The sequence below is a fragment of the Arachis ipaensis genome, chromosome B3, assembly GCF_059453495.1.
Source record: "Arachis ipaensis isolate K30076 ecotype BB chromosome B3, ASM5945349v1, whole genome shotgun sequence".
Classification (NCBI taxonomy): Eukaryota; Viridiplantae; Streptophyta; class Magnoliopsida; order Fabales; family Fabaceae; genus Arachis; species Arachis ipaensis.
Genome location: NC_142438.1, coordinates 145,236,097 through 145,261,534, shown reverse-complemented (window position 1 = coordinate 145,261,534; position 25,438 = coordinate 145,236,097). Strand labels below are relative to the sequence as shown.

Genomic DNA, 25,438 nt, shown 5'->3' with positions numbered 1-25,438 from the left:
ATACAGTATTAAAGAAAATATTTTTGTGTATTTGCAGCAAATTTCGGTGTAAACTAAGATATTTATGTGTATTATTTAAAAAATTTCGGTGTTTTTGTACTGATAAGTTCTGCATCATTCAAAATTCTTCATCTTCATCCTCCTCATCTTCTGCTGCTTCTTTTTTTTTCATCATCATCACCATTTTTTTTCTTATTCATCTTTTCCTTCTTATTTTACCTTCTCAAGTTTCTTGTTTTACTCTCTTAATAAGAATAAAAACAAAAAGATCAAACAGAAAAGAAGAAGAAACACATAATACTGCAAAATTACTTGGAAGATGATGAACTTACATTCATTCAACTAAAAGAAACAAAGAAATAAAGATAAAAGAAGAAAAAAATACAGCATTAAAGGAAACATTTTTGTGCATTTGCAGCAAATTTTGGTGTAAAACTAAGATATTTATGTGTATTGTTTAAGAATTTTCGGTGTTTTTGTACTGATAAGTTCCGCATAATTCAAAACTCTTTCTCTTCCTCCTCCTCATCTTCTGCTGCTTTTTCTTCTTCATCTTATTTCATTTTTTCGTAATTATTTTTGAATTCAGCTTCGAAATTTCTTTCACTTTTCGCAACGATTTTGAGAGATTTTAATGCTTGTTTGAATTTTGAGGGTTGCGATTTTGATTGAGAGAGAAGAACCGTTTATCATAATGATTTTTGCGCTATTCAAGAGTTGGAGAAATATGTATTTACACACAATCTAAACTGATAGATTATTTTTATTGAATTTGGACCAACTTATATAAATTTATATGCCAAAAAAACTTATATGTGCCCCCACATGGCCATATCCTATTAATAAACCACTAACGAATATTTACATAAACACGATATATGACTCCTTTTTTGGAAGGTCTATAATGAGAGTGGGTGCCTTATTTAAAGAATGATTTAACCTTCCTTGAATAAATACACTCCTAAAGACTCTCTTCATTGCTAGTCTATACCTCTATATAGTAGAGAATAAAATCTGGTATTTTTATGAAGGTTGTGTATGAACAATTCTTAACTACTAGACTATAGTTGATCACATTTAACTTTTACTTTATTAAATATTCAGGATTATGATTAGAACATTTTTTGGAAGCTATATCTTTACTATGAGCTAGTTTTAGAAGAAATATGTAAAATAAAAAGTAGGTATATAAACAAGAAAACAAGAGCGCTCTCCCAAGTTGCAATTTCTCTGCACAAGTGCAAACCATTGTGTCATCTTACACCATGAGGGTAATACAAGAGGCATAATTAACATGCTTAGAAGTAAGCAGCAAAAACACATTGCATACCAACAGAACAATGAAACTCTGTGCTTGCTTTCTTTTAAGAGCACCATCTGCAGCAAGAAAAGGGTAAATATGAGGAAGGAACATGGCCGGTTCTTCGTATATACGATGCTTGTTCTTCAGTTTTCGCAGCTTCACGATTTCTATTGGCTTCCGCCGATGCTCGCTTTTCCTCAGCCTTGTGCCTTACAGTTGCTAGTTTATTCATGAGCTTATCATGTGCTTTGCTCCTTATTCTCTCAACCTCTACCTGCAACCAGAGTATTGTTTTTATTACATGATGTGTAGCCATTGCTCTAAAACACTAACATCTTTATTTTCCGGTTCTAATGTACGTGTTATGTCCTTTATTTTTAACATGCCCTCGCATGCAAGAGCCCTTGAGATTTGATGTTTGGACAATCAAAATTCAAAGGCTCCCTTAACCAAAACAGAACAACAGCACATGGCATCTCCATGACTCCAACCACTCATTGAAATTTTACTAAAGCTTATTCATACATAAAGGTAGAGAAGAATCAAGACAAACTATTAAAAGCATAAAGGAGTTAGATTTAAATAACTTATCTGTAGACATGGTTTACAATAGGACCTAATATCGTCGTATCATCTATGCAGCAGGCCCTAGCAAAAGGTTTTGTAGTTTCATTCGGAACTAATGTGAAGATTAAAGGATAACATCCATAATGTTACCCCAAAAAGCTAAGTAAAAGATTCATGTAGAAAGAAAGTTGCAGTAATAACAGACCGTAAATACCTCAATTTTCCTCATCTTGGCTTCTGTTTTTGCTTTCTGATGATTTTCCCATGCTTGAATTTTCATCTCCTCACGCCTAAACCTGTGTGTATAACATCACACACTTCTTTCAGAGAAAATTTTGGGTGAAAAATAAAAAACAAAATGCACTTCTGACATATAAGAAACAAATCCACAGAACCAACTAGGATTAAACTCCTAGCCAGATGATTGTCATGTCATACCAGCTATCCTCAAACCATAAGCTAATAAAGAAATATTAATGATTTTATATCCAACAGCAATAGAGTTTATATAACCGAAACCAAAAACTGAATAAATAAAGACCTGGCCATATACTTGGCCTTCTCAGCCTCCTCCCATGCTGCTGCTCGTGCTTCAACAACATTCCTACTAGGTTCAGCTGTTTTATTTTTCAGTGAAGTGGATGCATCCTTATCCTCCTCTTCTTTGCTAGCCCAAGCAGCAATGTTTGTTTTGCCTAGTTGTGTCCCGAGGGCCATTATTTCTCTCCTGGTTTTCATTTGTAGCTCCTTTTCGGATAATTCATTCTTGCTGGGACTTAGATGATCATTGCAAGGATCAGCTAAAGGTGATGCAGGAGCAGCTCTGGCAGGAGTAGAAGGATGGGAAGAATTTGGGCTTCGAGTTGGGGTTGTCGCCCTCAAGGGTGTGCTTGTCCTTGATGGCTCCTGGCTAGCAATAGGGGTCATTTCTGTACCCATATCTCTCATTGATACAGACCGAGCCGTTGAAGGGGGAGGAACGAATGTTGTTGCGCTTTGAATGGCAATGGATGAACTATGCTGGCTGTGACTAACTGCCAATATCAACTAGCATAAAGTTAACAACAAAACTAAACTGTCATGGCTGATTTAAATGCTTTAAAAGTGAATGTGTTCTTTAGTATTAGCACCTTCAAGTTATAAGAAACCATCACTAGAAGAGTTTGAAAACCATAACAAACTTCTCAAGCATTCCTACAGAGTTTTGAAATAGTATATAATGTGCATAAAAACCTACCGAAAGAATTTGCAATGGCATAGGGATCGGCTTCCCAATTCACAAACTTGTGTCCTCCACTTTCCATCTTAGTTTGATCTGTATCCATTTGCTTGGTATCTGGTTCATCTAAACCAATTTCTTTTTGGTCTGGAACTTCAACAATAACCTTCATAGAAGACTGGCGGCTTGCATGGGTAAGACCAGGTACCTTTCGAGATCCTACTTGCCCACCTTGCCCCTGAGTCTGTCCAGTTTTCGGCCTATTAGATGTTGGACTTGCTATCCATTTCTCCGCATCATGCCATTTAGATGGTGCTGGTTTTGAGAAAGGTCCCAAGGGCACTCTCTGTGAAGCTCGCTCAGCCCTTTGAAATTCGAACATTGGCGAGGACATGATCATAGTATCATGCCCACTATCATAATCCAAGGAAGGATCATCTAGTATTCTATGCCTTGAAGTTATTATGCCATTATCCTTTACATTAGAGGTTGAACATTCAGGAAGGACACTCACCACGTCTACATCTTTACAGTGATCAGAACTGCTACCACCTGCAAAAGAGTGTTGCAGAAATCCCACATTTTTTTTAGATTTACCATTCCCCAACCTTCAAGGAGGAAAGAACAATGACATGAAAGAGAATGTACCAGATTCATCCATGTCGGAGTTGAGAGATCTCGCGGTCAAAGTGGAATCAAGCTCTTCCTCTTCTTTCCTGCTCTTCTCCACACCAAGAAGCATGTTCCTCAATTTTCCTGGGGAAAACCCTCCAACACTCTGCAATAAAAGGGGCAAGTCAAGGAACCCCAAATGAATAGATCAAAAGAAGTGTATGCACTTTGCACCAAACACGAGGAAAGTAAACAACTTTGAAGTTATAATTATTAGTTTCCAAGGAGCATTTAGCAATGGGAGATGTGAAATATTAGAAACTGATAAACGAAGCCCAAAAAACAGAAAAAAAAAAGAAGCGAGGGAGATTAATAGATTATAGAATACCTGAGGCTTTTGGATCCTTTCATAATCCATATTGGGTTGGCGTTGTTGAATCAAAAATGAAATCTTGGCATAATGCAGTGTGTCTTTCTTTTTGGTCTTTGATTGAAGCTTGCTTGAGTTGCAAAGGTGACAAGCTTGTCTTGTGTCTCAACTTGCAATGAAGAGAGAGAGAGAGAGAGATGGAAGCGAACACAAGGCTTGTTGAGTTGTTGTCTGATACACAGTACTCTCTCAGTGTCAGCTGTTTTGTTTACTGCTTCATCTCCCTCTTATCATATGCTTTTGTGGTCCACTTCCTTTCCCATCCCTATTCATTTTATAAATTATTATTATGTCATCTGGACATTTACTCCTAGTCCTAATAAAAATGTTTTTAAGATAAAAGCTTTTAAGTTCTCATTAATTACATTTTTAAAGATTTTCGCTTAAAACTTTAAATTTTTTTAGTAGTCAATGCTTTTAAGATACTTCTTAACAAAATTTTGTTTCTAAAAGTTTCTTTTGGTTTTTGCTCCCCCCCCCCTTCTTTTATTATGGATGTGATTATGTGAATATATATATCCGTGTTATTTTATAGGCATCTCCAATCTCCATTACCATCTCCTACATATATAATGTAATGGCTAATGAGACAACCTTTGTTACTTTATATGCAATTATTACTCGTCTTCTAATGCAAAGTTCATAAGATTCGAGTACTTGATGTAGAAAAAACGGTCAGACTCTAATTTGATGACCCAAATCATGTGGCTGCATGATGAGCCCATACAGCACTTCTCATTGGAGATTTTAATATCAGTCGTTCCCTGATTCACCGTTTGTTTTAATTTTTTAATATTTATTTAAAAATCACCAAACAATAGGCTAATTTTTTTTTATATTGGGTTATTATTGGTATTTTTCGTTAATATTATGATGTTTTGGTGTAATGCAGTGATATGGGATAAAAAGAAATCGTAAGTAACGATTTCAAATAAGACAAAAAAATAAAAAAAGTTAACAGAAATCGTGAGTTACGATTTCAAATAAAACAAAAAAAGAAAGGAAATCGTGAGTTACGATTTCAATTTTTTAATTTAAAAAAAGTGTAATTTATGAAATCGTGAATAACGATTTCTTTTGTTTTGCAAATCGTAAGTAACGATTTGTATTATGCATCACATTTGTGAAATACACCCATTTCAACTCATACCAACCTAATACACCATTTCATCCATCATACCAAAAATAATTAACTCACAATATTCATTCTCACATCAAATTTTTATATATAGGGTAAAATTTTAGAAAAATTCTCCACATACAAGCGTTTTTTAATACAAGTCTTTATAAGTGCACCTTTTTCTTACGCACGTTCTGCTTTCTCTTCTTCTTCTTCTTCTTTTTTTCGTTTCTTGCCTTCTCTTTCTCTTTTTTCAACCATTACTGCACGTTTTCACTGCACCTTCTTTTTCTTCTTGGTGCACGTTCTTCTTCATCTTCCTCTTCTTCTTCTTTTCTTTCGTTTCTTACCTTCTCTTTCTCCTTCTTCATTTACGTGCTTTTTTCTATTTTTTTTCTTCGTTATTCTCGATTTCCATTGTTTTTTGACATCAAGCTCTTAAATCATTTTTTAAAAAGAAGCAGTAGCAAATGATGAGGAGGAGAAAAAGAAAGAGTTCTGAATTATGCATAAGGTATACTTCAACGAATTTTGGGTGTATTTCTTAAATCCTTTGGGTTTAGTTTTTATAATCCTTTGGGTGTATTTCTGTAATTCTTTGGGTGTATTTTTATAATCGTTTGGGTGTATTTCTGTAATTCTTTGGGTGTATTTCTGTAATCCTTTGGATGTATTTCTGAAGTTCCATTATCTTCAAATTTGGCAAGAAACTCGTTTTCATGGAGGAAGAAGAAAAAGAGTCGTTTATAATGCATGGTGAGTAGCACACTTTGAAAACAAAAAGTTGTTGAATAATGTGTGTTTATTTACTCTTAAATGTGGGAGTGTAATGCGTATTTTTTGTTGGGCTTGTGCCAACTTATAAGACTTGTAAATCAAAAAAGCTTATATATGAAATAAGCCTCAACATTTTAAGGATTTGTTATATTTACATCTTTTTACAGAAGAGATAATATCATATTTACATTTTAAGGAATTTATAGAAGATATGGTGTTTACATTTTTTTTATATAATATATTTCTGTCATATCTATATTTTACGATTTATATATATGCTCGAAAAGAATTTATAAATTATACAAAACAAATTTAGCTAAGAATGTAGGTTAAAATTATCAATTAAAATAATTTTATAGAAATATATAAAATTTTAATTTAATATAATTATTATACATTTAGTAAAATAAAAATTTAAAATTTTTCGTTAATAATAATCTTAAGAATATCTTTAATTGAGTATTTTTAGAGTATTATTTTTTATACATTTAAAAAGTAAATTAATTTAAAATTAAAAATTATATTAAAATTGATTGATAAAATGAAATCGATATCATCTTAGAGATACAGTATTATTTTAATAAAAAATAATAAAATTTTAATACTTGTATAATTATGTTGATAAAATAATTAAAAATAATATAAAATTTTAATTGAATTAAGACTAAATATTATAAAGACAAATTTCACTTTTAATTTTGTTGTGACTATTTCACTTTTAATTTCAAATCACTATTTATAATATAACTATTTATGTGTCATCTTATAAGATCCAAAATAAAATTAAAATTACCAATAAAATATAACTCAAATAACATCATCTTCCTATACTCAATTTTATATACTCACTTGAAAATAGCAGATTTAAATCTCACTCTTAATTTTAAAAAAAATTAAAATTAAAACTACCATTAAAGATGCTCTAAACACATCTGATTTAAATTGGTTTATTAAATTTTTAGTGTAGGGTGTGTTTGGCAAACGCGCGTTAGAAGAGAAAAAACACGTTTAAATTTCTTGAAAATTTTAATTTTTAGTTTGACAAATTTTTTTTCCATGAACGCAGAAATGATTTTACATTCAAAATCACGTTTACAAGAAGCAACAATTTTGTCTGCGTTTTATCAACAGACTTTTAGCCATTATCACTCAAACTTTGTTTACCTTTTACCAATTTTATCCTTTTGTATATTATTGTATTATTTATAGAATTCTTATTATTTCTATTTATATGAACTCTCTTTTTGTATTATTTATTATTATTTTTACTTTTATAATATGATTCATTGATTTCATTACCTAGTAAAATTAAATAAAAAATTAATCATAAATAATAATAAAAAAATTATAACATACTAAAAAAGAGTACTAAAAGTACTAAAAATATATTATATAAAAAATATTATCAAATTTTTTTTATTTATTTCGATCACTGTCCAAGTGAATATTTAATTTTTTATTATTTTTAGTATTCTCTAAAATTTATATTTTGTTAGTTTTAATTAAAAATATATTTTACCAATTTTTATATGCTATTTTTATATTAGTATGTAAATACTAATTTTATTATAAAATTAATTAATAAGATCTATTTAAATATTTAAATTAAAATGGTTATATATTATACAAAAATTATTTAAATTGATGTCTATTTTAATAATTTTTTATTTAAAAATGATTTTAAGTAGTATAATCCAAACAACACTTTTTTTATGATAATTCATTTTGATATAAAATTTGACAAACATAAATCATTTTAATATAAACTTACATTTTATCAAAATTAAATTTGCAACATCAATTTTATACGGACTCTCGTCTCTAAACCGTAATCCAAAGACACTCTTAGTTGTATATTTTCAATTAACCACTTTTTTTTTCGTCATTGTTCTTCTGCATCATAACATAAACCTCGCCAATCAGCATCTCGAATCATAAACCCTAAAAACGTTTCCCTCTTCACGGAATTCTCATCACCATCTCCATTACAATCAAAGCAATGAACTTCATTAAAGTGAGAACCCTAAAATGAGAAACCCAGCCGAAGATGCTGCTTTTCCTCCGCAACTTCTTCTACACCGGTCGCAGGGCCTCACCTTCAGTAAGCTCCTTCTCTTACTTCTTTCACCAAAACCCTACGCACTCACTTCCTGTTATCTTCACTGCTTTAACCCCATCATCTCAAAATCCAAACTTTGCTTGTCCCGTCATCTGGTTCACCGGTTTTATGTGTGTTATCAGATACCCTTTTTCCTCAAAACCTTCTTTTGATGACATTGCTTCTGAATCAGTGCGTAGTTTCTTGCAACAACAGGATAGTCCTCTAATTGATAGAATCTTTGATTCTGCATTGGCACCGGTTTTGGTGCCTAAAATTTTGGAGAAGTTACAAGGGGACCCCGTATCAGCATTGAAGTTTTTCCAGTTGGCAGGGACTCGAACCGGGTTTCGCCACACTACAGAGTCTTATTGCATCCTGGCTCACATTTTGTTTCGTGAGAAATTTTATTTTGATGCAAAGAGAGTCATCAGGGAGTGGATTTTGCTTAGAGGGGAGTTTCCGGGTTGTGATTTTTTTGATATGTTGTGGTTGACTAGGAATGTTTGTAGGTCAGGCTTTGGAGTTTTTGATACTTTGTTTAGTGTTTTTGTTGAGTTGGGAATGCTTGAGGAAGCTAGCCAATGCTTTTTGAAGATGGCAAACTTCAAGGTTTTGCCTAAGGTGCGTTCTTGTAATGAGCTTCTGCATAGACTTGCAAAGTCAGGCAAAGGGAAATCGTCAATGAATTTTTTCAATGACATGCTTGGGGCCGGCCTTTCGCCCTCAGTTTATACATATAATATAGTGATAGGTTATTTAGCCAAAGAAGGGGAGTTACAAACTGCTAGGAATTTTTTCGAACTGATGAAACAGACAGGTCTTACACCAGACACAGTCACGTATAATTCTCTCATCGATGGGTATGGAAAGGTAGGTTGCTTAGCTGAGGCAATAAGTTTACTTGAGGAAATGAAAGATGCAGGATGTGAGCCGGATGTCATTACTTACAACTCTTTAATAAATTGTTTCTGTAAATATGAAAGAATTCCTCAAGCTTTTGAGTATTTGCATGAGATGAAGGAAAGAGGGCTAAGACCAAATGTTGTAACGTACAGTACTCTAATTGATGCATTTTGCAAGGCTGGCATGATGCTAGAAGCAATGAAATTTTTTGTTGACATGATACGTGTTGGTCTTCAACCCAATGAATTTACTTATACATCTCTGATTGATGCAAATTGTAAAATAGGTGATTTGGATGAAGCATTCAAACTGGCAAATGAGATGTTGCAGGCTGGACTTGATCTAAATGTTGTCACACACACTGCATTGCTGGATGGCCTCTGTGAAGATGGCAGAATGAAAGAAGCCGAGGAATTATTTAAGGCATTGTTGAAAGCTGGAGTGGCTCCTAATCAGCAAACCTATACTGCCCTTTTTCATGGATATATTAAAGCTAAGATGCTAGAAAATGCCAAGGATATTTTAGAGGAAATGAACAAGAAAGACTTCAAACCAGATCTTTTGCTGTATGGAACCAGAATATGGAGCCTTTGCAGCCAGAATAAGATACAAGAATCTGAAGCCGTAATACGTGAGATGATGGAGTCTGGTCTGACTGCAAATAGTTATACACAAACAACCATTATGGATGGATATCTTAAAGCTGGGAAAACCACAGAAGCAGTAAATATTTTACATGAAATGCAGGAATCGGGTATCAAAGCAACAGTTGTAACATTTGGTGCTCTAATAGATGGTTTGTGCAAGAAGGGATTAGTTGAGCAGGCTGTTAATTACTTTGGATGCATGACTAGCATTGGTCTGCAACCGAATATAATGATTTATACTGCTCTAATTGATGGACTTTATAAAAATGGTTTTGTTGAAGCAGCCAATAAGCTGTTCAATGAAATGCTGGATAAGGGAATCAGTCCAGATAAATTAGTTTACACTGCTTTGATTGATGGGAACCTGAAGCAGGGAAATCCTCAAGAAGCTTTGAGAGTGCAAAATAGAATGGTGGAAATGGGTATGGAGTTAGACCTGCATGCTTATACTTCACTTGTCTCAGGTTTTTCTCGTTGTGGTCAATTACAGCAAGCTAAGTCGTTTCTTTATGAGATGCTTGAAAAGGGCATCATTCCTGATGAGGTTCTTCTTATTTGTCTGCTGAGGAGATATTATCAGATAGGAGACATTAATGAAGCTAAGGCACTTCATAATGATATGATGTGTAGGGGACTAATTGCTTCGACTCTTGATATAAGTGTTCCCTCTGTGTGCACTTGAGAAGGCAAATGTATTTTACATAACTGGTTTCCAGTTCCCTATGTGGGGCCAAAGTTCAATGGTTTGATTGGAATGGATTTGGTTCTTCATTTTATAATGACAATGGCCAGTTCCAATTGATGCATTTTCAAGGCACTCATTTTCTCATGATGACGTAAATCCTACAGTTTCCGAATCTTGCATTTCAGTGTTCATATATGAATGAGATTATCAAGCTTACCATGACATGATGCTTTCCTAATTTGAAGATATTTTATTTCCTTTGGTGCTTGATAAGATTTTAATTGTAGGTATTAGACTTTGTTCTTATATATACTTAGATTTGTTATTTTCTTGCCAATTTATATATTTGATGGACTTCATTCATCTTATAGGCTCATTCATTCTGTTGCAGGCCTGTTATGAAATTGAACTAGGCTTCTAGTCTCATTGACTCTCAAAAAGTGATCCTGCAAGAATTGTCAGAACAACAAATCACTTGCACAAAAGATGTAGAGGAGTTCAGTCATATTGGATGCTTTTCTTCACTGCATACATGCATAAGGTGATACTTCTATTAGCATTTTAGTTAATATATTAATGTGAACACATCAAGTCTGGTAATTTACATCTAATTTCTTCATCAGATATTGGTGATGGTTTAGATTTCAAAGTTATAATATGAGCTGGAATAAATAGGTGAAGAATAAGACAGAAATACAAAGCTATGGTAAGAGCTGGAATAAATAGGTTAAATAGCACTAAAGCTACAATAATAGCTGGAACCTGGAATAAATAGGTGAGTAATATAGCATAGATGCTGTATTTACAAGAATTGGCGCTCATATTTCAGAATTTAATCCTGTAAAGGGACCTGGGGAAGTAAGTCTCCTAAAAAGGGCACCCTCATTAAATAAAAATTTCATTGGTAGTTTTGCAATTATGACTGGAGTATTGTTTTACCATTTCTTGTCTTCTATTATGAAGTCAAAATCCGTGGACTGACTAGGAATTGACAACAGATAGCACAAGGACCAAACCTATTGAAAGAGTGTAACATTATGGTATTGAAATTCACGAGTTTATATGCTAGTAATGGAGTATACATGCAAAGAGTTTATAAGCAGTTGTTGGTGCTTATTTTACTGAAATTGTTAATTGCTTTTCCTTTTATGGCTATGGCCTTCAAAAAGCTATTGTTTCCAAAAGTGCAACTATCTTTTTTATGAGTGCTGGTTTGCTGTACAGTTCTTTACTTCTGTAATCTGTTTGAATTGGCATTTTCTCCATCATAATTATGAATATAGATATTGTGAAGGAAAAACATATTTACTTGTGAAAATGTATGTCATACTGCATAAATGATATTCTGCGTTATGTGCGGTCCTTTTGATGCAATTTGTAAAACCACCTCTTTGTTTATGACAACAGGCTAATAAGAGGTTGTACTTTATCATCAGGTTGAAGCTGAGGAGCTTTTTTCAGTTTTCATGATCTTGTGTGTTATTCCTCCTAGTGAACTTTTCATCTTAATGCCATGGATAGGCTTTGGTTATACTGAAGTGAGTCAAAAGGGTCTCTTTCAATAAATTTGTGGTGGACCTTCCTAATGGATTGACTGATCAGGCTTCTCAGGTTCTCTTCCCAATCTTGTAACCTAGCCTGCTAGCCATCACACACAGTCACAACAGATTTCAGGTTCATAAAATTGCTGATTGGCCATTATAGGTAGATACATACATTTTTACATTTTTGTTTGTGAGTAGCATTTAAGAGGAGGATAGGTTGTTTCATTTAAATGGATTCATGATAGATACATAAATAGATAGAAACTTGGGAAAAGAGTAGTAACAAAGTTACAAGGTGCAACAGCAACACTATTGTAACAGCTATTTGTTTCTTTGTATATTCCATCATCATATAATGATAAATAATAATGTCATAGAATTTCTTGCCTCATTCAACATATGGATACAGTGAACCTGCAGGGTCTGGTGATTTATATGGACTACAACTGACAATAATTTTATTCTAACAATAATGCGAATAATCGACACGGAAATAATAGATGGCATTAAATAGGATGGAAATGATGGTGGCCGCGAGTAATAGACAAGTGGAGAGATAAGTGCAAACTTCAAAGCTATGTGGGACAATAATTGTAGTTGAGCTCATGGTGGTCGGTTAATGAGTAACTACCACAGCCAAACGACATTGGTAGTGATGTGCTATAGCATACCCTTAAATTAATACAAGTGGAGCAGTATTAATTATGAAAACCATGGATGATATCAAATAATATTAGTGTATTGAAGTAATGATATATCTTCTATTAATTAAGAAATTGAAAGAATATTATGAGAATAATCTGGGATATAATTTGGAAGGAACAGTTATCTTCGTTAAAGGAAAATGTAAAAATTTATGTATCACCTTGGGTTGTAGTTTACTTTATATGGTTGTGACAAGTTATTGTTTGGTTAAAGAAAATTATCTAAAACGGATTTTTTGGGTCATCATCTCTTAATATTTCGGTTCGAGCTGCCACGCTTGCTTCTGTTAAGCGATCTTTGAAACCATTTCAACAAACCAAATTTTCAGATTTCCAAACCAATCAACATTGTTTATCATTGTACCATCCTATATCCATAGTAGTTTTTTCACTTTTTGATTGACGAAAAACCAATGAAGACGAAAACCACCAAAATAGATCTTCATAGAACTTGAACTGCTAAATCAGCAATAATTGCTAGAGTACACTTGGATTCTTTGTATGATAACTTAGTAACCTACCATTTTGTCATTTCTGAACATTCTGTTACAACTTACAACATCAAAAAGCCAAACCCAATACAGATATCTACAAAGATTTACTCGGATTACACCTATGAGCTATCAAGTAAAATCTGCACTCTTTTCTACCTATTAAGCTAACTACACTTGAAATGTAAAGATGCTACCAGTGATCAGCCCCAATTTGTCAATGAACTAGCAAAAACTTGTTCAGATTCCTAACCTCTTTGAACCACACTCAGAACAAAACTTGGATGTTTCCCTCAGATATGGAGCCCCACATTCATCACAATATTTTGCAGGGGTTGGTGGCTGCACCATAAGCAACATGATATAAATGAGCAAAATGATGATGAAGCACTTATCATGCTCAAGTATTTCAAAGATAGACATCCGAGCACACAATTTAGAAGCTGAGTAGTGAGTACTAGCCCAGACTCCAGCAATAAGATAAATTACACAAAATGACATGCATTAGTTTGTCTACTAGGTTTTGGAGGTGGAAAAAAGAATTTGGAATTCTCATCTGATAAAAAGAAGTTTCACCATCAAATAAGCTTACCAGCATGTGCAAGCGTCCTCCAACATGGCCACCTGTGAGTGGTTGTAAGCAATTCATGTGTTGGGATATTGATGTTGGTTGGTGAGCATGAGATATTTCCGACAGGTGGGACGGCGGACCACTTTGATGGTTATGGGAATAGGGCCCTGCATGTGGACTTTGGTGCATAGCTTGATTGTTCTGGAGAACTGCGTGAAACTGAGGTTGATGTGGCAATGATTGCAAGTGATGTTTGGTCGGGGTTTGCTGTTGATTTTGTGGTCGGGAAAAAAAAGTTCCGATGTTATGTTGATGCTCCCATAAAATATATAAAAAAGAAGTGGCAAGGGGAAAAAAAGCCCCGAGAATCAAGATCCATCCAAGCACAACCAAAGCAACATATAGCATAATCAAACTATAGTTTATATATGATACAAGAGAAGATACTTAAATTTAATGTAATAACCATCCAAAGAAAAGATACAGCAATCACCAACCATCTCATCTGAAGACAAAACAAGAACCAAATACCTACATACATATATATAATTACTTACTGAGCGAAATCCTTGATTAATAGCTAATGTAGAAGAATTGTCAGCTCCAGGGAAACTCTGTTAACAAGTCATAACCGTGAAACACTAGTTAAAGTTTGAATGTAAATAACTGCAGCAATTACAATTTATTCAATCTCTAAATTATCACACTCAACAGAATTAGTTTCATTACACAGCAATCAGTACCATAGTGGAAGCAGATGATAAAACACATCATGTTCAGAGCCAGAGCATGCTAGTTAGACATTGCAAACAAAAACAAAGTCGGAAGTTGCTTATATTTTTGGATATCTTACAAGGATCACTTTATTCACCAAAATGGAGCACATCATACTTACAGGGATATCAGGGATATTGGAAAGTGAAATTGATGCAGCACGCCGAAACTTGTGTCTTGGAGAATAAAATTTATAGTCATCAGCTGAGATAGCTACTTCATTCCGACCTGTCAATCTCTTAAACCTAAAAACGATCAAAACAAATCAAACCAAGTGTGCACTCCCTGAAGGCTCAAACAAATGCTCATTCTTAAGTTTATCATTTTTCATATTAGACTTGTCAGCAGCTTCAGAATAAAGCAATAATCAACATTCGGAACAGTAGAAGCAAATTATCAGCAGATCCAACATCATCATAAATATACTTTCTTAAAATTGCAAAGAAAACCTACATTTCCTACAAGATAATGCCACCACGTGAATTTATCAATTTATTCCATTGCAATTGTTCTATGCATCCAATTTTTAAAGGAATTGTGAGGGAAAGCACATTAATGCTTGAATGAACCAAAAACAGATATTCTGCTAAGGGAAAAACAAATATTATTATGCACTTTTACCTATATAAAACTTCACATCCAGGAAGGCCCCGGCGCAGTTAAAAGAATATAGAAGGAAAGACAAAATGAACACTACAACACTCAGCTTACCATTCAGCATCATCAATTGACATGGTATTTGGTTTCTCAACAACTTTCAAACCATTAACTACCACAAATCGAACTCGCTTCTCTTCTTGTATAACTAGTTCTGGGAACCTTGTCCTTGTTTCCATAGAAGTTGCCAATTCTCTTCTCTTATATGTACGCGGTCCTGTGAAGGAGCAACCCTTGTTAATTGCACAAAAGAGGGAGCTATCAACCAAATTTCTTCTGAATGCAAAGGGTAAAAGTTATTATAATAATTATTATCATTTAACCTTTTTTAGGAAACTTCTTAGCCAGTCTTCTATACAAACCACCAGCTGCTTCAAGGGCTACCCCAATCGTCTTCTCGCGAATACCATTCAAGGAAGCAAGCCTCATATTAACATCATTCACTAAAGTCTCGTACATATTGGCCACATACATCAAAGGCAGAGCGAAATTCGGGTCCCCTTCATACTGTATCTCCCTGTTCCTTCTCTTATCCAGCTTGTCTTGGCCGGAATAATCAGCCTCTGAATCAGCCACTTCAATCACATGATCATCGATAAAATGATCCACAACTATTTGCAGAAACCTCGCCCTTGCTGTCTCTATAGGCGAAACATCTAACCTCCAAGTTGAGCTAAAATCAGTTCACCTCAAACTCAAGATTTCCACACAGAATCTAATTTAACAAACCAAAAGCTACATGATTTTACCCTCAATGGTTAAGATATCATAAGTGCCCCTGGATGACTCGTTAGTCTCCAGACTTGAGCGATCCTCGTCAAAACAACTCCTATGGGACTCGTTCATGCAGTCCTACAAGAATAGTGAGAAGAAACCGAATGAAAAGCTTTCTTATTTTTTATTCTTGAATGCAATGCAGAGAAAGTGAAGAAAAGTGGAGCAGCACTCACGACGGCAGCGGCAGAATCGTGTGTGGCGGGGTCCGGGGTGGGGGCGGCGATGTGGTCAATGGGGGAGGGGGCGGCGGTTCTGGCGTCGACAGCGTTGAGAACGTGGAGGGGACTCTCGATGAAGGAAGAGGGTGAGTTGAGGTTGTAGTGCTGCACCGGAACCCTAGTCCCCATTCTGTATTTTCTTTTTCAATAATAATAATTAAGAATCAGTTTGAAGTGAAATGGAGGAGGTGGAAGAGGTTGTGGTGGTGGTTGTTGTTGTGAATGAAGCAGTTGCTCATGCGTGTGCAGATGAAGGTGATGGTGATCACTGAAAATGGGTTGGAGAGAAGCCATGAAGAGAGAGAGAGAGAGAGAGAGAGAGAGAGAGTGCGAAGGAGGGATTTAACGGCTATACGGAGGAGGAAGGAAAAAACAAAAAAGAAGAGAGGAGTCCAAAGCTGAGGTTGAGACCATACCTGAGGTTTCTGAAGCTCGAAGCAGTACCCAAGCCTAACTCCGATTCTCCGCTCCACAGTCCACTCAACCTTTACTTGTGGTTTTAGTTTTTACACACGCCCGCTGTAGACCCACCTCCTTAGCTTCTCCCCTCTTTCTCTTTCGGTTTTTTCCTTGCTATGTATACTCCATGTAAAGTATTGTTTTTGTCCACATATTTAAAATAAGTATTAAAATTATTTTAAATATTTAATTCGTTTTATTTAAATTTTTAATATTTTAAAATTATCTTAATATTATTTTATTGTTAAAAATTTATTAATAAAATTGATCATAGGATAAAATTAAAATAATTTTAAAATTTTAAAGATTTAAATAAAAAAATATTACAAAAAAAAAATATATTATTTTAAAAAAATTATCAAATTATGTAAAATAAAAATAAATTTTAATTAAATGAGTTGTATTACAAATTTAAGATTTTTATTTATCATAAAATATATTTAGATTTATTAGTAGATAAACTTAAAAAAAAAGAGTATTATACATATATAATAATAAGTATAAATTATACATTTTTATTTATAATGTATCGAATTTTTTAATGTTTAATTTAAATAAATTTTATTTTTAACTTAAAAATAAATTTTATTTTTATTTTTTAATAATATCAATTTTTTACAATATGTAGTTATTCAATTATTTTTTAATAACATCTAAATAAATTACACTTAATCACATTATTTTTATTCTAAATAAATTTATTTTTTAAAATTTTACTCTTAAAAATTTTTACTCATCATAAAATATACGTAGAATAATTAGTACATAAACTTGTGAGAAAAAAACATCGTACGTATATAATAAATTATAAATTATACATTTTGTCTCTAATATACCAAAATTTTTTAATGTTTAATTTAGTTAAATTTTATTTTTAATTTTAAAATAAAATTTAATTTTATCCTTTAATAATATCAATTTTTTACTGTAGATAATTAAGTCGTCAACGTTCTTACTCTATTTAAGTCTTTAATGTTTTAAAATTGTTTCAATTTTGTCTTAACGTCAATTCTGTTAACAGATTACTAACGGTGGGACAACATTGAGTTGAGACGATTTTAAAACATTAGAAATTTAAATAGAATTTTTTTTTTCAGAAATAAAATAAAAAAAATCCATATTTCCCCAAACACCATTTTTGAACTTTAATTTCCCCATATTTCCACTTTTAATCTTCTCTTATCTAACGCGAACCAATTTCATACCTTCCAACTCTTCACCTCTCTAACACCGACTAAATCCCCATTTTAGTCCCTGAGATTCACGCGATTATTCATTTTGGTCCATAAAATCCAAAATTACATGTACTGGTCCTCCAGATTCAAATCTGGACACCAATGTGGTTTCTCAACTCTTTCCGGCAATGACTAGGCAAACGGAGTGTTGAGATAGCGCCCTCCCTGCCACGATAGATGATAAGTAAACCACGTCGTTTACTTTTGGCACCCAAACAAGTCAGAAATGTCATCGTTTTGTATATGAAGGGAGAAGAAACGATGGAGGCCCAAAATAAAGTTCTTCTTCTTCTCTACCTCCACTATTCCTTATTTCTGATTTGTTTGGACACCAAGGGTAAACGACATCGTTTACTCATCATCCAGCGTGGCAAGGAAGGTGTCGTCTCAGCACTCCGTTTGTCTAGTCATCGCCAAAAAGAGTTAAGGGACCATATTGGTGCCCGAACTTGAATCTAGAGGACTAGTATAAGTAATTTTAAATTTTGAGAACCAAAATGGATAATCGCGTGAATTTCATGGACCAAAAAGAGGAATTTAGTCCTCTGACACCCCTTCCACCCCCTCATCACATCTAGAGGTAGCAAACGGGTCTAAATCTGTCGGACTGACACGTATAACCCGCCAAAAAAGGCGAACTGGACTGAAAAATTGAGACCGCCACACATCAAAAGTCTGCTTAACCTGCACTACTTAAACCGTAGATTTTGGCGGGACAGGACGGGCTTCTCGGCTGGACGTAAGATTTTTCTGAAGATGTTCTAATTTAATATTTTAGATTATATTTTACGTTTGATTGATTATGTTCTAAACTTGTAGATTTTAATTATATATTTTGGACAATATTTATTTTACTTTAGACAAGGCTAGTTTTATTATTTTATTTCAAAAAACTTGATTTATGATTATATTTATTACATATTTATAATTATAAAAATTTTAATGTTTATAAATTTAGAAATTATAATTTTTTTATGTCTTTACAAATTATAAATTTATTAAAATAATTGTGAAATTATATATATTATTTAATATATTTTTTTATAATTTATATTATTTAATACTTAATAATTAAAAAAAAAAAAAAGATTTGGCTTGTCAAGTCCGCCAGCCGCTAAAGGACGGGTTTTTGGCGGGACGGAGCAGACTCCTCCGCCTGCCACCCCTACCACATGCACTCCCCTGCACCCCCTCATTTCATCATTTTCACCACAGCTTTTCTCGCCATTTTTTCACTCATCACCAAACTCAACCCCATCGCAGCAGTAACTACCAAATCTCCACTCTCACACACAATAACAGCAAATATTTTTTATTTTCAAAAAAATAAATAAGCTTGACAAGAGAAATAGAGAGCAGAAGGAGAAGAGAGATGAGGCACAACTAGAGGCGGAATGGGAATGGTGGATGAGGACGAATCAGAGGCGAAGGCGGAGGAGAAGACGAGCACAAGCTGAGGCGGAGGGGAGGGCGAACCAGAGATGGAGGCAGAGGGGAGGACGAGCGCTAGCCAAGGTGGAGAGGAAGGTGAACCAGAGGCGGAGGCGGAGGCGGAAGGAGGACGAGGGCGGCGAATCCGAGGCGGAGGGAAGGACGAACCAGAGGCGGAGGAAAGGACGAACGCGAGCTGAGGCAAAGGGGAGGGCGAACCAGAGGCGGAGTGGAGGACGAGGGTGGCGAATCCGAAGCGGCGAGAAAGGCGAACCAGAGGCGGAGGCGAAGGGGAGGACGAACCAGAGGCGGAAGCAAAAGGGAGGACGAGGGCGGCGAACCCGAAGCGGAGTGATGAGAGTGACGGTGAGGGAGTGAGAGTGAGGGTTAGAGTAATAGAAATGGAGAGTATTTGGGATTAAAATTTGAAAAAAAAAATGATTAACCGTTAACGATTAAAAATTTGATGGTAGGGATAAAATTAAAACTATTTTATAAGAATAAAATTGAATCAAATTAAATGTTAGAAATAATTTTAAATATTTTCAAAAACGTTAAAACAAAAGGCATATTTTATTTTTAAAATATATTAAATTATACATATATTTAAATTTAGTATATAAATAATTTTTTTATTAAATTATATATATAAATTATCTTTCCACTCCATAATTTTACCAAATCCTCAAATTATCTCTCAACTTTCTAAGTATATACACCAACAAATCCTAAGAAAAATTATTATTAAAGCTTACAATCAACTTTTCAAAAACTTTTGTTCCATTGTGTACAGTTCATGTTTGTCACGGATCATATTCCTAACTGTGATATATCAGCAAAAAATTACTACAAAAATCAAACCAATGTGAAGTTGATTTTTTTAGGACTAAATTTAATATTAACTCGATATTAAGGATTCTAATTTTATTTTATTTATTTTTTCTAAAACCTGAGAACCTTGCATCAAGTTAAAATAGGAAACTGTGAAAGGTGACAAAAAAGTATCAAAAATGCAATGAACACCGTGTTATAAGAATTGCTTACAACCTGACAGCTTCTCTAATTCACCTCACCACTTCTCTATTTCTTTAATTACAAATAATTAAAATTAAAGGCAATCTAAACTCAACTACATTTACGATACTAATTCTGTATTAGTAGTCTAGTTACACTGAGCTCAAACTCCATAAATGGCAAAGGCAAGAGATTCATAGCCATGGATGGAACATCACTGCTTGTGTTTTTTGTCGATGTCATAAAGCACACATGCATCTGCTGCTGTCTTCAGCTGAAAACAAGGGTTTTATGGCAGATTTCAGGATTTAAACTAATTGACACCTAAAACATCAGAAGAGAAGCTTCACATATTCACATGCATGCTCGTTGGAATTGGAAATAAGTGCAAGTTAACGAATAAATCAATTCCAGAACTTTCTGTTTATGACTAGACTGATAACATCTAAACTATCTAGGTCAACTAGTAACTATTAATTTAAAACATTATCATGTAAAGTTACTCATGTTCATACATCTAAACTTAAGCAGGTGTGTTCTGTGGATAAACTAAACTTGCTAATAACTAAATATATGCTGCATCCAAATTACATTCAGATTATTGTCAATCCTAGATATTAACTTGCCTACTGCAAAGTGCAAACTGAACCGATGTCAACATTGGCTACATGATACATAACTAAGACTTGATTCGAGTCCACTTTGAAAATTTTGTACTGGCAAACCACAAAACCTGTTTACATGTGGTGGTAGAAAGAATTTTTTTGAAAACCTTTGAAACCTCCAAATCTTCCATAATTGCGATGCTTAAAAGAATATTCCAAACCAAACAATATAAAAAAATTTCAACCACCATATGAATATCTTGCATAAATGAATCATATACAAACCTGAATGACATTTGTAAGCTGCTTGATTGTGCACCCAACTAAACTTGTTGCGATTAGAAAAGAGAGTATTGATATCTTTTGCAGATTTGTTGCTAAAACCTGAAATAAAATAAAAGACAATTGAGAACAGATGATCTAACAGAACCTTCTAGTCATCCTAAGATAGTCTGACAACATTTATGAGTCACTGAGAGCACTTACATCCATCAATTTCTCTGTATGATTCTCCGAAAGATAAAACAGGATTAAGTAAAGAACCTGCAGAATATAAAGGATAAGAACAAAAAATATAATTAAAAACATTTTACACAAAAGTTAAATAAAATAAATAAATTTCAAGGAGACAGTATTACAGTTACCTCACATGAGACACAACAGTAAGCCATAAACATCCTATTGCCATAATATAACCTGAAAAGCCAGTTACTACTGTCTTTTACATCTTTATGACTAGCCTTGCCCATCAAGAAAGTGCTGCATTTAAAATAAAAACACAGCTAAAGAAATCCATCAAATCAAACCTGCAAATGCAGAATCATAAAATTTGCATAGAGGGGGGAAAAAGTACAAAGTTTACATGCATTACCTGTACATTTGAAGCCAGTGGCTAGCAATATCTAAAGCTAGCAAGGACAAGAAGACTAAGCCAGGCCTTTACACAAATTCACCATAAAAGTCAGGTTTACAAGCCCATGCTTAAATGACAGCAAATGATGAACAGTTAAAAAGGAGAAAACTCTTACTTGTAAACTTGGGAAAGAACAACAAGTAGACAAGCAGTGCTAATTCTGATATTAAGGAAGCCACATTAATTCAAATAACACAAAAATCAAACAATGCAAAGAACTATAACAACACATTTCTTTGGCTTGAGAGAGAGAGAGAGAGAGAGAGAGAGAGAGAGAGAGAGAGAGAGAGAGAGAGAGAGAAACCTGTCCGTAACCATGTCCAGAACAGCTCCGAAGGTTGACACTGAATCAAGAAAACAAGATTGCTATTTAATTATTTATTTATTATATAGAATAGTTACTTTTTTAAACAAGTTACTAAAGAGGAAATGCTGTCCCATTCCATGGTTAAGGCATGCCACGAAGCCCCCAAGTCTTTTGAACCTAATATCTTCTAAAACAGTGTCTAATCATACCAGTTCAGCCAAACTTTATACTTATGACATATATCACCCCTCCTTTTTCTTTCTTGCCTAAAGGCTAAACAATGTACAGGACAAACAGTCAACACTAATACCATCATATGAGCAAAACAAATTGTAATGACCTTCTCAATTAACTAGAACAAGAAAGAGATAATGTGTACATAACACTCCTCAAAGAATTATATAACAGAATAAAATTGGTATGACGGTATGACCACTACAGGAAATTATACCTTGATTGAATTTGCGAGCAGCCCAGCCATCCACAGCATCACATACAAAGCTGACAACAGAAAATAGCTAGATTACGCTTCAGATCCCATAGCATTAAAGAAGAGAAGGTTCAAAACTAGAAAAAGTGCATAAAATTGTACCCCACCTGAAAAAATAGAGAATAGAGAACAATATTTTGTTTGTAAAACATACGTGGAAAGCAAAGCAGTTTAAAAGAACCCGGGTATATCCTGCATCATCACACACTTGGTAAATATAGTGTACCCATTATGAATTACAAACAACAGACTCTAGACATGAGATAAATTTGTTTAACTCTATTGCCCTTGAGTAACATCCTTTTGCTTGAAAATTCAGTTGCAAACACATGGTACAATCCAATTAATAGCCCCAAGGAAAGGTTGTCGAGGATTTATGTTTTCCAAAAACCAAATGAGGCAAAGGTTGTAAGTGTAGATTTTCCGCAATATTCTACTGGTGAGTCCTTTATCGAAGTTGAATGACTCCCATAATTTTAATCAACTTAACAAGCACTGAAACATATTTTCTTCAATATGTAATTATGCATGAGAGAACAAAACATAGTATAGAATAATCAAATACCCACCTATGATATTAGGAATATAAAGGTACACAGACAATTTACTAGGTTTTGATCCAGGTTTTGGTCCAGGTTTCTTGGCCATTGAAGCTCCTTTGTATTGTAAAGTTGAATAAAGAGTATAGGATTGGCAAAATCAGATATACACCTGCATATACATGAACATGATGCAAAAGTCAACCATATCAGAACATAGCTATTCATTCAAAGACAGATTAAATAAGGAAACAAAATCATCTCATAGACCAACACATCAATTTTTCACATAATGAACTTTCTCAAATCCCATTTTAAAAAAAAACTCCAATCAACAAAGATAAAAGAACTTTGTAGGTTAATTATCTCCCAAAATCTCAAAAACCAAATCGATTAATCGAAGATTATAATAATTATTAGCTCAAACTTACCACTGGTGGAAAATCTTACAAAAGACAAATCAGAAATTGCTGGCAAACAAGTAAAGTGCCCTACCATTCCCTTTCTATGATACACGAAACTTAAAAATGCAAGAGACTCACGAGAACTCAAACTCTATATCTAAACGCAATGGAAACCAGAGCAAAAGGAACAACGTAGTTGAAAGGAGTAGAAGATGGAAGAAAAGGAAGAGCAAGAATTAGGATACCGGCGAGAGTGTATGGCGGAGGAATGATAGAGAGTGTATGGCGGAGGAACGACAGTTAGATTGGCGAAACGGGCGAAGTGAGCAACGTAGATTGTTCCGATTAACAAAAAAATGACGCCAAAATAATTATTATCTTAATAAACTGAGAAACAGAATGCCAATTGGAGAACGCTAAACGAAAAATTGTGGAAGAGCTTCAAAGCACAACCAGCATCAACATCAGAAGAACAAAACCGAAAAAAAAAATATTGCAGCTCAGAGTAAATGAGAATTAGAACTCACTGGAAGGCCGGTAACTCGACGGCTGATGCGACGGAAAAGTTGAGAGGCGTAAGGCGGCGCAAGGCCAATGGCAACGGTTGGCGGATGGCGACGGAGGTAGGATGGTGCCTGGGGTGGTTGTGACAACCGATTAATGCGCTATTACTCCAATGACCAAAGTATGCATTCGATTTTGGTCTTTTCTGTAATTATTTTCAAAGTTAAGGCTTATTGGTTATTTGTTAATGTATTTGAATATAAAAATATGTGCCGTATAATTAATTTTTAATTTATATTTTATATTTTAATATATATTTTATATGTGATTGATTTTTTTTTATATATATAATATAATTATAATTAATAGTAATAGAGTAATCTGATTATCAACTTTTCTTTTAGATGTGTTTGCAAAATTTTTTAGATAAAAAATAATTATATTAAATATTTGTGGCAGGTGCAAATTGCAAAGTATATATTTTGTATGAAGTATAGTGCAACAATTTAGACTATCAGAGAGAGAGATAAAAAAGGAGATTTAAGTTTTAATTTTACTGGTATGGTAAAAATTAAATTCGTAACTTGATTAATGAGGTCTGAAATTCAGATATAGAAGATTCAGTGATATTTAGATTATTTTAGAAGTTTAAATTAGTTAGATATTAATTGGTCAAAAGAATATCTCTATTAATTCTAAAAAAGAGAATGTAGAAGTTACTATTTTTTTAGAATAAAAACGGATATAAGACATAATGGAAGACACTGAATTACTTGAGCTTAAAAGCGGCTTGAAAAAGTATATTTGTACGAGAAATTTTATTGGAAATACAAATCTAGAATTAAATGACTGAAGAAAGGAGACTAAAGTACAAACTTCTTCCGTCGAAAATTTAAATCTAGAATCAAAAGAAATAAGATATGACATATGCAATAATAAGGATATAGCAACAACCAATGCTGATATTGTTAAGGTGACTGATGACTACTTTAAGAATATTTTATATCTTTCAATCAGGCAGAACCGTAGGCTCAAAAAACTTGTTTCTATGGAAGAGGTGAAAAGAACTATTTTTAGTATCTACCTTCAAAGTGCACCGAAAGAGGACGATATAACGGCTAAATTCTTCCAATTCTACTGAGATATAGTGGGAGAAGACGTGTTTTGAATTGTGAGAAAATTTTTTGCTGGATGTAGAATTTTAAAAAGTTTTAACCACACAAATATCTGTCTAATACCAAAGGTCACATATGCGAGTGGTATGACTTAGATAAGGCCCATCAGTTTGTCCTTTATTGTCTACAAAATCATTTTGAAGGTGCTGGTCCACATACTCCAAGGGTGTATGAACAAGGTAATTAGCCCAATTCAGAGTACATTCTTAAAAGGGAGACTTATTTTTTATAACATTCTTATATATAGCACACGAATATATGA

At 33.7% G+C, this 25,438-nt stretch overlaps 4 protein-coding genes across 12 annotated transcripts; 1 reads left to right on the top strand and 3 right to left on the bottom strand.

The window, feature by feature from the left end:
• Positions 1-1,189: 1,189 nt before the first annotated feature.
• Positions 1,190-4,379, bottom strand: LOC107632114 (Remorin family protein). Of its 2 annotated transcripts, none has more exons than XM_016335764.3 (6): positions 4,090-4,379; positions 3,738-3,867; positions 3,108-3,641; positions 2,412-2,904; positions 2,085-2,166; positions 1,190-1,577 (listed from the first exon to the last, which is right to left on the bottom strand). In XM_016335764.3, exons 1-6 carry the CDS (start codon positions 4,117-4,119, stop codon positions 1,365-1,367), a joined length of 1,482 nt encoding a protein of 493 aa, XP_016191250.1. In that variant the 5' UTR covers positions 4,120-4,379; the 3' UTR covers positions 1,190-1,364. The 2 variants fall into 2 exon arrangements, with proteins under 2 accessions (XP_016191250.1, XP_088362645.1); XM_088506519.1 differs by lacking the exon at positions 1,190-1,577 and adding an exon at positions 1,803-1,951 and having other exon boundaries at positions 4,090-4,332.
• Positions 4,380-7,879: 3,500 nt separating this feature from the next.
• Positions 7,880-12,284, top strand: EMB2794 (Tetratricopeptide repeat (TPR)-like superfamily protein). 5 transcript variants are annotated; one of them, XM_088509100.1, is made up of 3 exons: positions 7,880-10,647; positions 10,736-10,905; positions 11,801-12,284. In XM_088509100.1, the coding sequence occupies exon 1, from the start codon at positions 8,076-8,078 to the stop codon at positions 10,359-10,361; it is 2,286 nt and encodes a 761-aa protein (XP_088365226.1). In that variant the 5' UTR covers positions 7,880-8,075; the 3' UTR covers positions 10,362-10,647; positions 10,736-10,905; positions 11,801-12,284. The 5 variants fall into 5 exon arrangements, with proteins under 5 accessions (XP_088365226.1, XP_016191251.1, XP_016191255.1 ...); XM_016335765.3 differs by having other exon boundaries at positions 7,913-10,647; positions 10,756-10,905; positions 11,772-12,284; XM_016335769.3 differs by having other exon boundaries at positions 7,913-10,651; positions 10,756-10,905.
• Positions 12,285-13,026: 742 nt separating this feature from the next.
• Positions 13,027-16,654, bottom strand: LOC107632116 (PPR containing protein). 4 transcript variants are annotated; one of them, XM_016335771.3, is made up of 9 exons: positions 16,517-16,654; positions 16,056-16,239; positions 15,855-15,957; positions 15,429-15,761; positions 15,160-15,322; positions 14,570-14,693; positions 14,232-14,288; positions 13,696-13,941; positions 13,027-13,445 (listed from the first exon to the last, which is right to left on the bottom strand). In XM_016335771.3, exons 2-9 carry the CDS (start codon positions 16,227-16,229, stop codon positions 13,344-13,346), a joined length of 1,302 nt encoding a protein of 433 aa, XP_016191257.1. In that variant the 5' UTR covers positions 16,230-16,239; positions 16,517-16,654; the 3' UTR covers positions 13,027-13,343. The 4 variants fall into 4 exon arrangements, with proteins under 4 accessions (XP_016191257.1, XP_016191256.1, XP_016191259.1 ...); XM_016335770.3 differs by having other exon boundaries at positions 16,056-16,368; positions 16,517-16,650; XM_016335773.3 differs by having other exon boundaries at positions 16,056-16,230; positions 16,517-16,648.
• A 3,562-nt stretch (positions 16,655-20,216) lies between these two features.
• LOC107632117 (putative CDP-diacylglycerol--inositol 3-phosphatidyltransferase 2) lies at positions 20,217-24,219 on the bottom strand. The gene is made up of 11 exons (XM_016335775.3): positions 24,025-24,219; positions 23,124-23,265; positions 22,662-22,746; positions 22,516-22,565; positions 22,062-22,101; positions 21,873-21,917; positions 21,716-21,781; positions 21,489-21,603; positions 21,331-21,387; positions 21,130-21,228; positions 20,217-20,513 (listed from the first exon to the last, which is right to left on the bottom strand). The coding sequence occupies exons 2-11, from the start codon at positions 23,200-23,202 to the stop codon at positions 20,454-20,456; spliced, it is 696 nt and encodes a 231-aa protein (XP_016191261.3). The 5' UTR covers positions 23,203-23,265; positions 24,025-24,219; the 3' UTR covers positions 20,217-20,453.
• Positions 24,220-25,438: the final 1,219 nt, after the last annotated feature.